Below are 14,295 nucleotides of genomic sequence, written 5' to 3' on the forward strand. Positions count from 1 at the left end.
TATATGTGAAAATTGTGATTAATGATATGTACATATGCTGGTTATAGAAAACAATGAGCATTGTTATTACAGAAGCTCACAAAGTACCACTGTGACAATTGGAATACCAATTACTATACCGCAAGAACAATGAGTTTGGGAATTCCTTTGGTAAGAGTACGCACTCTCTCTGTAACCATCACTGGTCTCGGTATACTGCCTCCCACATGGGCATCTCCATAGCTCCTGGAGTGGTTGTTTGACTCCTCGAGCTGTAGCTGAGTCTGTCTTTGACTTAGTGACTCCACTCTGTGATTTTTCTTCTTCTAAGCGAACAAATGGAGACATCTCCCAGCTGTTGGAGGTGATGTTCATTGTGGCTATTTTTATTTTCTGGTACTTGCCAATCCTGCTGAAGAATGATAAGGAGTTAGGGAAGCTCCATACGACCTCTATTACCTCTAGCCATCCAGTTTTGGTTGCCACATCTTCAACTGGAGGCTTGATCACCTGAAAAGAGACATTGCGCTTTTTTTCTTTCTTTGGCTCTTCATCAGTCCTCATGTAAGAGGGAGATGCCTCGAAGACGTCATTATACTTTGTTGTTATAGAACTGAGCTGGTCACCTTCACAGATCAATCCATAGATGTCTCTGTCTGTCAAATCATTTGTATTCTTTTGGTCACACACACCCACCATCCAGCTATAGGCTTTTGAAATGCTGATCACCCATCTGTGAAAGCTGGAAAACGGCTGGGTACTCTGAATCCGAAACATGTGGGCAGACCCAACATTTTTCTTCATCCAGCTATTGGAAAAAACTTTCCTGTTGTCTTCAGACAGTGACATTCCAGGGCCCAAAGTCTGAGGGTCAAAGGTCAGGTCTAGAGCAGTTGGCAAGAGTTCTTGGTGATTCTCTGGGTCAACCAGAGTCAACAAAGATCCCCAGAACTCAGTGGCTTGCTTCACCATCTTTTCACCATCTTGTCGTAGCTCCCCAACCAGTTTGTCTCGATCTTTTCCAGGCTCCAGTCCTTTTCTTAGATCCACAGCCTTTGCCTTCTCCACATCCTGATGCACCTGAGAATACATCTGCAGGAATCTGAAGGTGTCCTTCTCATTTTGGGCTGCCTGTATGCTGCTCTTGCTGGTTTTGATGGACACCATACGGGCAGAGACTGAGCTCTGGACACTGGCCAGGGTGACGTCACGCAGGTTCTTCACAGCATCAAGGAGACGCGCACTGGAATGGTCCAACTTCTCTGTTGCACTCTTCTCCCACTTTTCCAGACTGATGTTGTCATCGTCTGTTTTCAGCAGTAAAGCTTTCTGCTCAGTGTCGAGTGTTTCCATCAGCTCTTTGTGGGCTGTGGAGAAAGTCTTCATGTTGTGGAGGCGGTGCTGGTCTTCAATGGCACAGGAAACACATACACAGGTCATGTCGCCCAGGCAGTAATACTCCACCATTTTGCCATGCTGGGGGCACTTATTGGCCCCACCTAGAGTCGTTGGTTCGGTCAGAGGATGAGTTTGCAGTAACACCGGAGTGGTCAGGTGGGCCTGGAGGTGCTGGACACACATGGAAATTTCACATTTCATGCAGGTCTTCCGTGCTGGTTTCCTGTCATCCTCTGCACACATTTCACAAAGAATAACTGGTGGTTCTTCTTGTTTGCAGTCAGACATGTTTTCAAAAGCAGATTGTTTTCCTGTTTTGGCAGAGAAGAAGAAAAAAAAGTGCTGTCTGAGTTGCCTGAACTTATGGTCTCTCAGTATCTGGTCAGTTTGCTTCCCCTGCGTACTACTGCAGAACAGTTTTGTTTTTCTGAAAATATTTCGTCTGAGTCAAAGGTCTGTAGGCGTGTCAAAACATTCATGGGTGGAGTTCCAGTCAATGTAGTCTATGTTCAAGAGTACAAGGGTTTTCTTGATTCAGCTTTTGTTCAATAATATGGAGTGCTGAATAAGTCCTTTTGTCCTTTTCTGCTCTGGTATAAACTGAAAAGGGAATCATTTTTTTTTCTGAAATTCATCGTCCACTCTGAAACAGAACTGACCTGACACTGAACTTTGAACTGTCTGTTGGATGTTTCCTTTGTCACACAACAAACAAGACACACAGTCGCTTACTGGAAACACATGCTGCCATTTAGTGCTTCTCAGATTAATGTTGAACCCATTTGAGCCCCATTGTGACAATTCCTTTTCCACCTGAGGAAACAGGGCTAGGTCAGACCTGTCAGCGTTTTTATCCCAGTACCGCTATGAAAGTTTCAAATTACTTCTGTAGTAGGCAGTACTGGTCTCCCATCCAGAACATGCAGGGCATGTCATCTAAGCAATAATAGTAGCATGGGGTGATTAAGTCTGGGGCCTGAAGGTACTGTTGTATCATGATGTATTACAGATTAATTTACCTAAAAATTGTAATCATGGAACAGTTACCTCAGGAGTGTGAAATGCATTTTAGTTCAGGGGCCACATACAGCCCAATATAATCTCAACTGGGCTGGACCAGTAAAATAATAACAGTGAAAAAAGTAAAATTAGATCATGAAAATGTTTGCATCTAGAAACCATCCTTTCACAAAATGTCAACAACCATGAAAAATCTAAATTTCTAAAGAAAAGTAGGTGCAATTTTAACAATATTGCATTACATATTGCATGTGCATTACAACTTACAGATCACAGTGGATCCACAAATACACAAAACATATTGTAAGAGGCAGAATGTTGTTAAAATTGCACTTATTTTTCTTAAGAAATCTCAGGTTGTTCATGGTTGTTTAGATTATTCATATTTTCTGTGAAAGGATTGTTTGTAAATGTAAACATTTTTTTACTTCTTTAAACTGAAACCAAAAAAAAAAGAAAAAGAAAGATTCGGAGCTGTCATTATGTATGGTGAACCACTAGAAAATGAAAAGTGACTGAAAATGAGCATGACACCTTTGATTGTTACAATGATCAGTGTAAATTTTGCTTGTCTTAAATTCATCCCATGGACAAGACTGGACCCTTTGCTGGGCCAGTTTTGGCCCATCGCTGGTACATTTGACACACCTGTTGTAGGAGGTTTAACACTTACTATCAAAAATAGCAGTCATAGGGATCCTTCAGGTTCACAAAGATTTACTAAAAACACTCTGGTTGTTCTTCGGGGATTTGTTCTTCTTATTCATGTGTTCTCCTCCTCTTAATCAAACACACACACACACACCCACACACACAAATACAAGATGTTTTTTTTAACCCATTCATCCACTGTGATCTGGATGATGTGTTCAGGATGTGAAGGGATCTGCCACATCCTTTGACAATAATTGTTTTTTCTCCACTTTTCTCTTTAACTTAATATTTCATAATCATTTGAAAAAAAGGAAACTGTGCTTATGTAGTGACATTTTTTGATCCAGAATATGTTTTGTCTTGATACATGTATATGTCTTATTTTTGTACTGGTCATATTCTCAAAAGTTACAAAGTGGAACTATTTTATATTATCATATTGAATGTGGAAATCCCAATTCGTCTTCAGTAAACCCTGCCTCTTAAAAATCTCCTTTGATCTGAGTGTATTGTGTTGGAGTTTTAAGCAGGTGACCATCATCACCTGAACAGGATCCACTCATACATACACACATACAGACGGTTTGATGGACCATGTAGAGGCTGAAGCACAGAACATCCTGTTTATGCTGCTGTTAGCTCCTTTAGCAAAGGTAAGTTACGTGAAAAAAACCGGTTAATTGCAGTTTAATGTCATTTTCATGTTAATTCATATCGGTTCAACAGGTTCACCGTGGAATTTATTAGTGATGTAATTGTTCTGCTCCCTAGAGCTCGGACTTGCGAACTCGAAAAACTAGCTACAGCAGTGAATGAGTGATGCTAACTCATGTCGTCACCGTTAGCTGTGGGCTAACAGGCTAATGCTAACAAGGCCTTTGGTAGTTTTTTTTTTTTACCGTTGTGTTCAGTTATTTTACATAAGATTTATGAGTCTATCATGGGTCTACAATATTTATTTTAATAAATGTGCTACCTTTGAGATTATATGTACCAAATCTTAAATACTTAAATAAGATTAATAGGAAAACAAATGGCAAAAGTAATAATAATAATAATAATACATCGATTTTATATAGCCCTTTTCTAAGTACTCGAAGTACTTACCGGTTAGCAGATGTTTTCAGTGTTCACTATATTACCAAAAGTATTGGGACACCTCTCCAAATCATTGAATGAAGGTGTCCCAGTCACTTCCACGGGTGTTAGTGGAAGCACAAAATGGTAGGCCTCATAAAATCACAGAGTGGGGTGAGCGCGTGCACAGGCCACTGAAGGCCAAACTTCACGTGTCCTTCAGATTAGCATAATGTTTATCTATTAGCATAATGATGATCTATTAGCATAGAGAACTTCATCTAAGCTTTACATATCTATTAGACCACCCTTGTTTTCTTCAGTTTCTTGTTCATATTAATGCCTGGTGCAACTAAAGGTACATTTGTGTGGACAAATATAATGATAACAACAAAAATAGCTCATAGTAGTTTAATTTCAGAGCTGATATCTATCCATTTTCCATGTTTTCTTGATAATAACCAAAATCACTTCCGTTCTTACATCAGTATCTATGGCATTGTACTGACAAAAACAGTGCTTTTAGGTATTCCATGTTTTCTTTTCTGTCTGTTTTAGTCACATGATACACACAGGAGTTAGTACTGGATTGAATAACCGTTGTTTTAGATGGTCTAATAATTTATTCCACAACTGTTTATTGTCACTGTTACAGGAATAATGAAAATTCATTCAGTAGCTTTTTCTTTTAGCAGCAAACACTTTAGTGCAAAAAGACTATAGAAGTATCCCACAAAATACTGAAAAATATTGGCAATGTACAAATACTATGAAGATAAAATATTAATTATACAAATACTACTAAAATATACAAAAAGCTAACTATACTACAGATATAAGAAATATATACAACATATAGGGATATATACAGGCAGTATAGGTTATGTACAAGGTAAAATTTAAAAACAAGGCGGATGGGTTGTGATGATTGCACTGAAGTAAGGTGAGTATTGCATTGTCACAACCTTAAGGTAATGTTACATCCAGTCTACTCATAATCCACTCATTTCAGTGCTGGTTTCAGTCTTTCTGTCACCTAGGTTCATTTCTTTGATATTTTCTCTTTCGATATTTTCATTTTTGGTCCCATTTCTCCACATGAGCACTTTTCAATGTACTTTCTTAACTTTTCATGATAAAACTTTTTCTGCAACTGTATGTATGTATGTCTGTATGTATGTATGTATGTATATGTAATGTGCCGACAGCATTTTGAAACAGATCTTGTTGCTCTGAGGCAAATATTCCTTTTGAGTTAAACCCATTCTCTCATTAATTATCAGAATTTCACAGTTTAACCCAAGACTGTATCTTGAAAACTACAGCCAACCAGTATTTTTGACTTAATTCTTCTTTATTAGTGACTGAAATATGGTAAAGTTTTACTATTTTTATTCTGGACATATTTTACTTGTAGACCAATGTTATGTCAGTCGAAGCTTGGGTGTTTAGATGCCTTTATCCTTGTATTAAACCTTGAATACCTTGGAACACACTAATACAACTTGCATTTATCGTGAATATTTAAAAAGTAATGACTTTTTTAATTTAGCGTCTTTCCTTCCACCACTCTTTTCTACAGTAAAAGCAGCATAATGTTCCATTTTCAAGCCAAAATTCTCAAACAGTTATGCAGATATAAAGCTGAACTTTTGTATGGTGTTTACCAGGACCTTTAATCCGACTTTCAGAAGGTTTGAAGCAATTCAGAAATGGTCAGTTAGGAGCAGTTTCTGAATGTGGTGATTCAGATAGATTTACCCTTTACACATGACACATCAAACAAATAGCTATCCATTTGGTTGGTGTATATTACAATATATTTACAGTTAGATTTCTTCCATCTATTGTATAGAGTTGGATTTTTGTATATTTCAATATTTCTTTGTAGGTTTGTAAATTGTCATTATTTTTTGGTGTAACTTGTGGGATATTTTAATACAATCTATACAGTCAGTCTTTTTATACAGTCTTAATACAGTGATATTTTTAAACAGCCTTTTTGCACTTTAAGTGTTTGCTGCTAAAAAGAAACAGCTGCTAAATGGATTTCATTGTTCCTGTAAGTCAGGCATGTCCAAAGTCCGGCCCGGGGCCAATCACGGCCTGCGGTCAGATTTTATACGGCCCACAGCTTGGGTTTTATATTATATTCTTTATGGCCCGCTTGAACTGTTGAACCGAGTACATGAATTATAAAAGGTTCAAAATGCAGTTTCTCCTTTCACCTCATGGTGGCAGCACCACTCTAACTCTATCTGGCTCTGTGACCTCGCCGTGAACCTTTTTCGTTAATTTCAAACCACAGCGCCTGTAAATAAAAAAAGGAAAGTTGACAGTGAGGGCCGCCGCTTCCAGGAGAGATGGGAATTACAATTTTTTTTCACTGAAAATCGAGGCAATTATGTTTGCTTAATTTGTCAAGAGACTGTTGCCTTGTTTAAGGAATTCAATGTAAAGAGACACTAGCAGACAAAACATGCTAACGCATACGACAAGCTAGCAAGGAGTGAGTGCTCCGAAAAAGTGAAGCAAATTCAAACTGCTTTAAACTCACAGCAGTGACTCTTCATGTGAACCTGGGAGTTCAATGAATTCACCACCAAGGCAGGCTACCAGGTTGCCAGGTTAGTTGCCTCTAACTGCTGGTGTTATGTACTTGTAGATGTGACACAAAATATTTCTTTCTGAATGATTTTGTGAAAGACAAGAGTAGTGGTCATATGTTTTCATCTTAAACGTTAACAGACTTTACATTACTGAGTAATATATGAGTAATGATTACTCATATAAGTCATGTTTAAAATGAATGTGGGGTTAAGATTTTTATCAACTTGGACGTTTAAGATACTCCATACAGTTTGTTCTATGTTATCTGACTCCAGATGTGAAAGGAAGAATTTTTTTTTTTTTTTTAATTTGTTCACACCTGAGTGGCTTACATTTGGTTACATTGCCATTTTAAAAAATGATATTGTGACAATGAAAATAAAATTGTTGTAGAACAGCGCATTTAGATGTAATTTTTACTGTTTAAAAAATGTCTGAAGGGACCACTGGCCCCTGGCAATGTCCACATTATCAGATCTGGTCCTCTTGAAAAAAAGTTTAGACACCCCTGCTGTAAGTGACAATAAAGTTCTATTTAGTGACACTATGATGTTATTTTTGTCCTTCTTTGCAGGATTTATTTCCACAGACTAGAGATGAGGCATAAGGTTGATGAATTCCACAGCTTCAGACAGAGCTCCTCTGGTTCTTGTCAAGTGGCATCATCAGATTGTACCTTTACTCCCACGGCTTCCATCCCCAACCAGAATGGGAGATTGTGTCTCCCCCTTCTGTCAGAAACCCAGAAGGTTACATGGGTCTACTCAGACCAGATTAACCTACAGCTGGATGGTGTGGTAGAGCTGGATGCGGCCTTCGACAGGTTTCCATATCTGACCCAGAAACAGACGGTTGCACTGGCAAAGCGCTGCTCCCTGCACCCAGATCAGGTCAAGGTGTGGTTCATGGTCCAGAGGCTTCGCTATGGCATCAGCTGGGACTATAAAGACATTCTGGAGATGCAGAGGAAGCTGACTTTGAGCCGGGATAAGGAAGAAGCACACGACCGCAAAAAGGTAGCAGACGAAACAAGAAGAGATGAGAAGAAAGAGGTGAAAGAGTCTGGTGGAAAGAAAGGAGGAAAGGCCAGAGAGGAGGAGAAGGAGGAGGAGGTGAAGAAGCAGAATGGAGGGAATGACACAAAAGTAGATGCTGTAGAGGAAGACAAAAAGAATGCTAAGAAAAAGCAGAAAAAGATGATGAAGGACAAGGTGGAAAAGGAAACAACAAAGCAAGGGAATGAAAAGGAGTGGCCAGCATCCATCCAGACACAGAAAAATCTTTCCACTGGGGAGAAAAAAGGATCAAAAGCAAACAAAAGATCGCATTCAGACATGGTTCTAGGATCTGGTCCTGATCCAAGCAAGAACCCTTCACCAACGTCGGAAATCACCCCTGGTCTTAAGACTGTTGTAAGCCCCGTGAACAGCAGCGCACACAGAAACACAGACATCAAAAGCAGTGCAAAGACACGCTCTCAGCTGGCGGTGATGAGGTCGGTGTTCTGTAACTCCCAGTATCCAGACGCTGTGGAGTACGATCACCTGGCGCTGACGACCGGCCTCCAGCACCAGGTGTTGGTTCAGTGGTTCAACGACACACGCTACCGAATCAAGAAAGTCAAACCTCACTGGATGAACGAGGAGCAGCACAGTATCGCCCTGGCCAACATCAGGTGTCAGCAATACCTGAGAGCACTGGAAAAGGCTCGAATGAGTGAAGCTGACATCAGACACCAAACCAAGACTGAGGAGGAGAAGCTGTCCTGAAGAACAATGGCCAGGTGTGGACTTTGTTTTATGATGTGTTTTCAGTTCAGCTATTACAAATGTTCATAGAAATTGCACAATTCAAAAATGTCCCAGATTTTGCCTGCATTTTTTTTTTTTTTTTTTTTTTTTGGGTTAAGGTGGTTTTTGCTCTTTTAGGTGAAGAGTTAAAGATCTAAAAGGAAATTAAAACAATTTTGTTTTTATTTTTTTATTTTGACAGTTAACTCACATGATTTTTTAACTGTTATTGACAATGTTCCTGAGATTTCCCATAATTTGCTTAATTCAAGATTTTATTTTATTTTTTTGCGTAATTCAAGCATAAAAAATCTGCCAATGGAACAAGTGAAAATTATCTTGGTAAGATTTCTTGAAATAAGATTTTCAAGATCTGTTATTTAAAAATAAGTTCTTATATCTCACTGAAAAGTTATTCTTTAGGTGATTATGTCTTATTTTAAGTTTGATGAGATATTTTGACCAGAAATGAGAAAAATAGACTTGGTAAGATTTTGATTCTTGCAGTGTTTCAGTTTCAGACATTAATGATGAGTGCATCTTTTTCAATGAAGGCCTTTATCTGTTGACTTATTATTTGTTGTTCCTTTAGTGAACATGACTCTTATATTATCAAAATAGAAACCTAAGTGTTTAAAGGAAGTTGTTCAGATTCAGACAAATGAGCCTCGTTCACTTAAAATTCAGTTAAGGAATTGCTTGTTTATAAAATGCGACTGTTATTCTAATAATCTATGTTGAAGTAAAAGGATTTTCTGTTAATAAATACTTAATTTTACAAAAATCCAGCCAATCTTGATGTTTTTTGTTTAATCATGCAGTTTTCACAGTGATATTGATATTCACAAACATCTGATTTGTTCTCGGGTAAGAATCTATGGTCACAAATTTGAATTTTCAATTCTACACTTGAACAATATGGTCAAATTTAAATTACAATAATATTTTAGCATTTGCAGGATATTTTTTTTTTAAAGTTACATTCATTATTTTACAACAGGGGATATAATTATTCATTACAGCTGTCCCTACCAAAGTTAGGACACCAATTAAAAATATAAAGTACATGACTGATATGATATGGGAGGTAATTTTTCTAATTACAACAGACGAATCAATATTGACTTCACCACAAAGACATATAAAATGGAGAGGCTTCAATCACAAAAGATGACGTAAAACATGCAACAAGACAGAAAGGGCCTAAAAATGGACATTAATGCAATTTATAACATCTGTAAATTTGGATACCATTGAGACAATTTATTTCTTGGCTCAGATCAGAAACCCCTGCATTATAGGAACACTGAATGAAGCTCATTAATGTTAGTCCTATCTATAGTCCAAGTTAACAAAAATATAGAACAAATCAGGAATTTTATGTTGGACATATTGCACAGTAAATAGAAAAAAAAAACACTTATCAAAGATATGAATTCACATGCGATCCAGAAAACATCTAAATTCTCCTTTTTTGTAAATCTTTTTAAAGCCTGTGTAACGGACTAAGATATATGACGTAGTCCTGCAGTCCTCATTCATAAAGCCAGGACTGACTCTATAGCTATGAGACTCTCATATTAATGTAGATAATTTTGCATTATCTTAAAGCAGGGTTGTCAAACATATGGCCCATGGGCCAAAACTGGCCCTATAAAGGATCCAATGCGGCCAGTGGGGTGAATTTGTGAAATGCAAAAATTACACTGAAGATATTAATCAAGGATGTTGAACTCATTTTACTTCAGGTTCCACATACAGAACAATATCATCTCAAGTAAAAGTACAACCATAATAACTTGTAAATGATTACAACTCCTCATTTTTCTCATTTTAGTGCAAAAAAGTACAGTTACACAAAAATTGTTTACATTAACAAACTATGCTTTCGCAAAAAATGTGAATAAACTGAACAATTATGAACGTGAAATGTCTGAAGAGGAGCAAGTGCAATTATAACAATATTCTGCCTGTTATTGAATGTTTTGTGTATTTGTAGATCCACTGTGATCAGTGAGTTGTAATGCACATGTTTAATGATAAGATGAGTAAAATATTGTTAAAATTGCAACTATTTTTTAAAAGAAATTTCTGGTTCTTCATGTTACTCTCATTTTTTATTGGATGCTTTGTTGATGAAAACATTTCCGTAATGTAACTTTACTATTTTCACTGTTTTTATTTTACTGATCCAACCCACTGGAGATCATATTGGGCTGAATGTGGAACCTGAACTAAAATGAGTTTGACACCCCTGTCTGAAGGAGGTAAACCATCACTTTTCACAGTGTCTACTTGAAGTGATGAATAATAGGGAGTCAGAACATCCTCATATTAAGAAAACCTAACCTAGGTTTATTAATCCCTGTTAGATCATCAGTGACTTCAGGCCCGATGTGCGTAAACAGGTGAGGGTAGCTTCATCAGTTCCAGGTGGTGGAGTATTCAGCTCTCTGTGGCTGCCACAGCTCAGCGCCTTCAATAATGCGGCGTATCATGGAGGCGGAGGTGATGAGCAGGTGTCCGGCTACCTGAAGGAGGGCTGAGGCGAGTCGCAGGGCTTCTCTGAAAACATACAAGCATATAAACCATGGAAACCCTCATCATTATGCATTTTCAAATATTTCCCTGTGGTCTACATAAATTGTAAATGCTCTGCTTGAGTCTGAATTCTTCATTAATTCAACTCCACAGGTCCATCTTCAACACTATTTCTGAGTAATGACACCAGAAAGGTTGTTTTGAGTGCTGGCCCTTTAAATGCAAATGAGCCGCTTCATGCCCCGCCCCCTCCAGGTTGTTGACTGTGCTTTGTGTCCTGTTTAGCCTCTTGTGTTCATTATTACAACCAACAACTGAACATTTTAGGTAATCGGTTTGAAGTTTGGACATATTTTCAGTTTGTACTCCAACCGCTGCTGCTGATAAACAATTATGTCTTCTCGGAGAAATGTTCATCAGAAGTCTTGACCTTATATGTGCAAATGTTGTGAAGTAACTAGTTATAAAACGTAACAAATTAAGCAGGAATTAAAACAGGTTGTAGAAATCCACTCCATTTTTGCTGGAATGAATATAAAGATAGCTTTGTAGCATGTGGAGGTTTCAAATTCAAACTTTATGAACTATTAGGATCCAAATGCACAAATAAATGAACCAAAGACTAATAAAAGTGGGCTTAGCAAAATATGACCCCTTTAAGCAGCTCTTCCATCCCTTCCCTGTTGACTTACCTGAGGATTTTCTTGGGTCCCAGACACTGGAAGTCAGCGCTGACCGAGTACAGGCCTTGAAACGTGGCCTTCACACTCAGGGAGCCGAACACATCTTTGGGGCTCATCTTGTACAGGTCAAAGGTGACACGAGCTATGTCCTTCCCGGTGCGAGGCTTGTCGATGTTATGAGATTTGGCCATAAGTGCACCCTAAGGATCATGGACGACAGCCAGGTATTAGACGTACTAATAGTGATGACTCTGCTTCATCACAGAAATAACAAGAGCCTGGATGTGAGATTTAACCTACTGCCTGAGGTTTCCATGCCTGCCCGGGCTCCAGGGCCATGAGCATGGTGTTGTCTGGTAGGGTTATGAGGAACTCATCTGAGTCCACCTCTGTCCCGTCCTCTTCACAAACCAGGGATAGAGAAGACAATGCAGACAGGGACAGCATCAGCGCCTGGCACACCTACGGCACAAACAGGACGAAAGGAGGTCTACAAATCAAAATAAACCTCTTACTGTGCCACACACCTCAGTACAAATTACACTAGGATACCTGTACTCAACCTAATATAGAATAGAACAGAACAGAATACAATACAATTAAAAAGTAATAAATAAATAAATACATTTAAATGTACTCTCTTAACTTTTCATGATGAAATTTTGGCTCCTTTTATGAACAGTATATATGACGTTTATATTTCCTTGAGGCAGATAAGCCTGTTGCCTGTTTTCCTTTAACCCTTTCATGCCCGAATTGTGAGAACCTTAATCAAGATTTTTTTCTTGAGTGTTTTTATTCCTCTTTAGGCATGAAAAAACAATGTGACTGAAAATTTTCTAATGAAAAGAAAGATTGATAAATTAAAAAAAATAACTAAAAAAATAAAGTTAATAAAAAAACATAATACTACTACTACTACTACTACTAAAAATAATAATAATAAATAAAATGTTCTTATGAACCTTTTTTTAATGAAGTTGCAAAAATGTCCACTTGGACACCATGTGTTAGATTTTTGAAACAAAGAAACATGTATTTACTGATAAATTGTGTCAAAACTATGGGGGGGGGGGGGGGGGGGGGCTTATGATTCTGGGAGGTTTATACTCAGGGGAGATCTACACAATGTTACCAGTTCGCGTCAGAAAAGACATGGAATGTTTTAAAACTTTAATAAAGATATGTATTTAAAAAATAATAATTCATGAATATATAAGAAAACAGCTGTAGAATTGCTGTCCACTGTAGTGACCAGTACACATGAAAGGGTTAATTTTACAGTGAGGCTCACCCTCTCTTTCAGCTCCTCCAGGGTCCCGGCTGTGACTCCCTTCCTGGTCTGCCTGTCATTTGAACACACTCTGAAGGGCCGCTGTGTTGGGGACCAGACTCTTTTGGTCACTGATCTGAGGAATGACAAAACAGAATGTATTTATTTTTTATCACAGTCATATTTTTACGTGCTGGATTTGTTGGAATTTTGGTCTTGCCTGGACCCTGCACCGCAACAGACATAACTAATAACATTAATAATGATGTTGGGATGGTCCCTACAAACAGGGGCTTAACAGAATACATCTATAACTAATTGTAATATTCATACCTGTGGTTCCCTGCTATGATACTGTTTACTGTGTTTCACCACATTGTATACACATTACCCAGTACAATTTGCCATTCTGACTTTAACTTCAGCTTTCTTTTCGATTATGTAATGAAAAAAAATGTCTTATTCACCTTGTGTTACATTCTTAAACACCACTTTACTCCAGCAGTCCGTTACACGTATTTGTTTTGCTTGTTGACACACTTGAATCACCATGAAAATCAATACAGAATCAACATGTGGAAATGAATTCTTTACTTACTTAATAAATGAAGATGTGGTATCCATCCTCCTCCTGTTTCTTTGTTGCTCTTTCTCTCTCTCTTTATTTAATTCAGTGTTTTTCTTGTGTCTACTTGTAATAAAGTCACTTCTGGTTGTGTTTGACCTAACAGTTGGACTTTGACCCAAGCCTGGTGATAACACAGATGCATGACAGAACAAATCAAAGTTCATCTTTTGATTAATAGTGTGTCAGAGTCAGCCTTTCTTCAGCTGTCAGGCTAAATGTTTATTTGCTAATTAGTGCATCATATTGTAATATTGATTAGCTAGTGCCGCCATGTCTTCTATAAGTTTTATCCATATACTTCTACCTCATGTTAATTAATACATTTTTTGTTTTAGTTTTTTTATGTCTTCTATGTCCTTTGTACCCCTTCCTGTTCTGATCTGTAAAAGAATTGAAGCTATGAATGTTTTATACATTAAACTTTATTAATAAAAAAAAACAACTTCTACTTAATGCAACATTAGCTCAAATGTACACCTCCTAGTATTGTTATTACCGTTTGTTTCTTACTTTTGTCTCATTTTCTACGCTTTACCAAACTATCTGGCGCCCCAAGTCCTCATATTCTTATCTTCATTTATCATTTATTTTTCCAACATTTTTAACTTCACATTTTAGTATATTTTCCTCATTTTTTAAACA

General features: G+C 37.7%; 2 protein-coding genes across 2 annotated transcripts; one reads left to right on the forward strand and one right to left on the reverse strand.

The window, feature by feature from the left end:
• The first annotated feature begins 7,334 nt into the window (after positions 1-7,334).
• Positions 7,335-8,507, forward strand: homezb (homeobox and leucine zipper encoding b). The gene is made up of 2 exons (XM_030161935.1): positions 7,335-7,823; positions 7,929-8,507. The coding sequence occupies exons 1-2, from the start codon at positions 7,335-7,337 to the stop codon at positions 8,505-8,507; spliced, it is 1,068 nt and encodes a 355-aa protein (XP_030017795.1).
• Positions 8,508-10,951: 2,444 nt separating this feature from the next.
• Positions 10,952-13,649, reverse strand: cideb (cell death inducing DFFA like effector b). The gene is made up of 5 exons (XM_030162657.1): positions 13,624-13,649; positions 13,047-13,161; positions 12,053-12,214; positions 11,762-11,952; positions 10,952-11,093 (listed from the first exon to the last, which is right to left on the reverse strand). Exons 1-5 carry the CDS (start codon positions 13,647-13,649, stop codon positions 10,952-10,954), a joined length of 636 nt encoding a protein of 211 aa, XP_030018517.1.
• Positions 13,650-14,295: the final 646 nt, after the last annotated feature.

The sequence above is a fragment of the Sphaeramia orbicularis genome, chromosome 18, assembly GCF_902148855.1.
Source record: "Sphaeramia orbicularis chromosome 18, fSphaOr1.1, whole genome shotgun sequence".
Classification (NCBI taxonomy): domain Eukaryota; kingdom Metazoa; phylum Chordata; class Actinopteri; order Kurtiformes; family Apogonidae; genus Sphaeramia; species Sphaeramia orbicularis.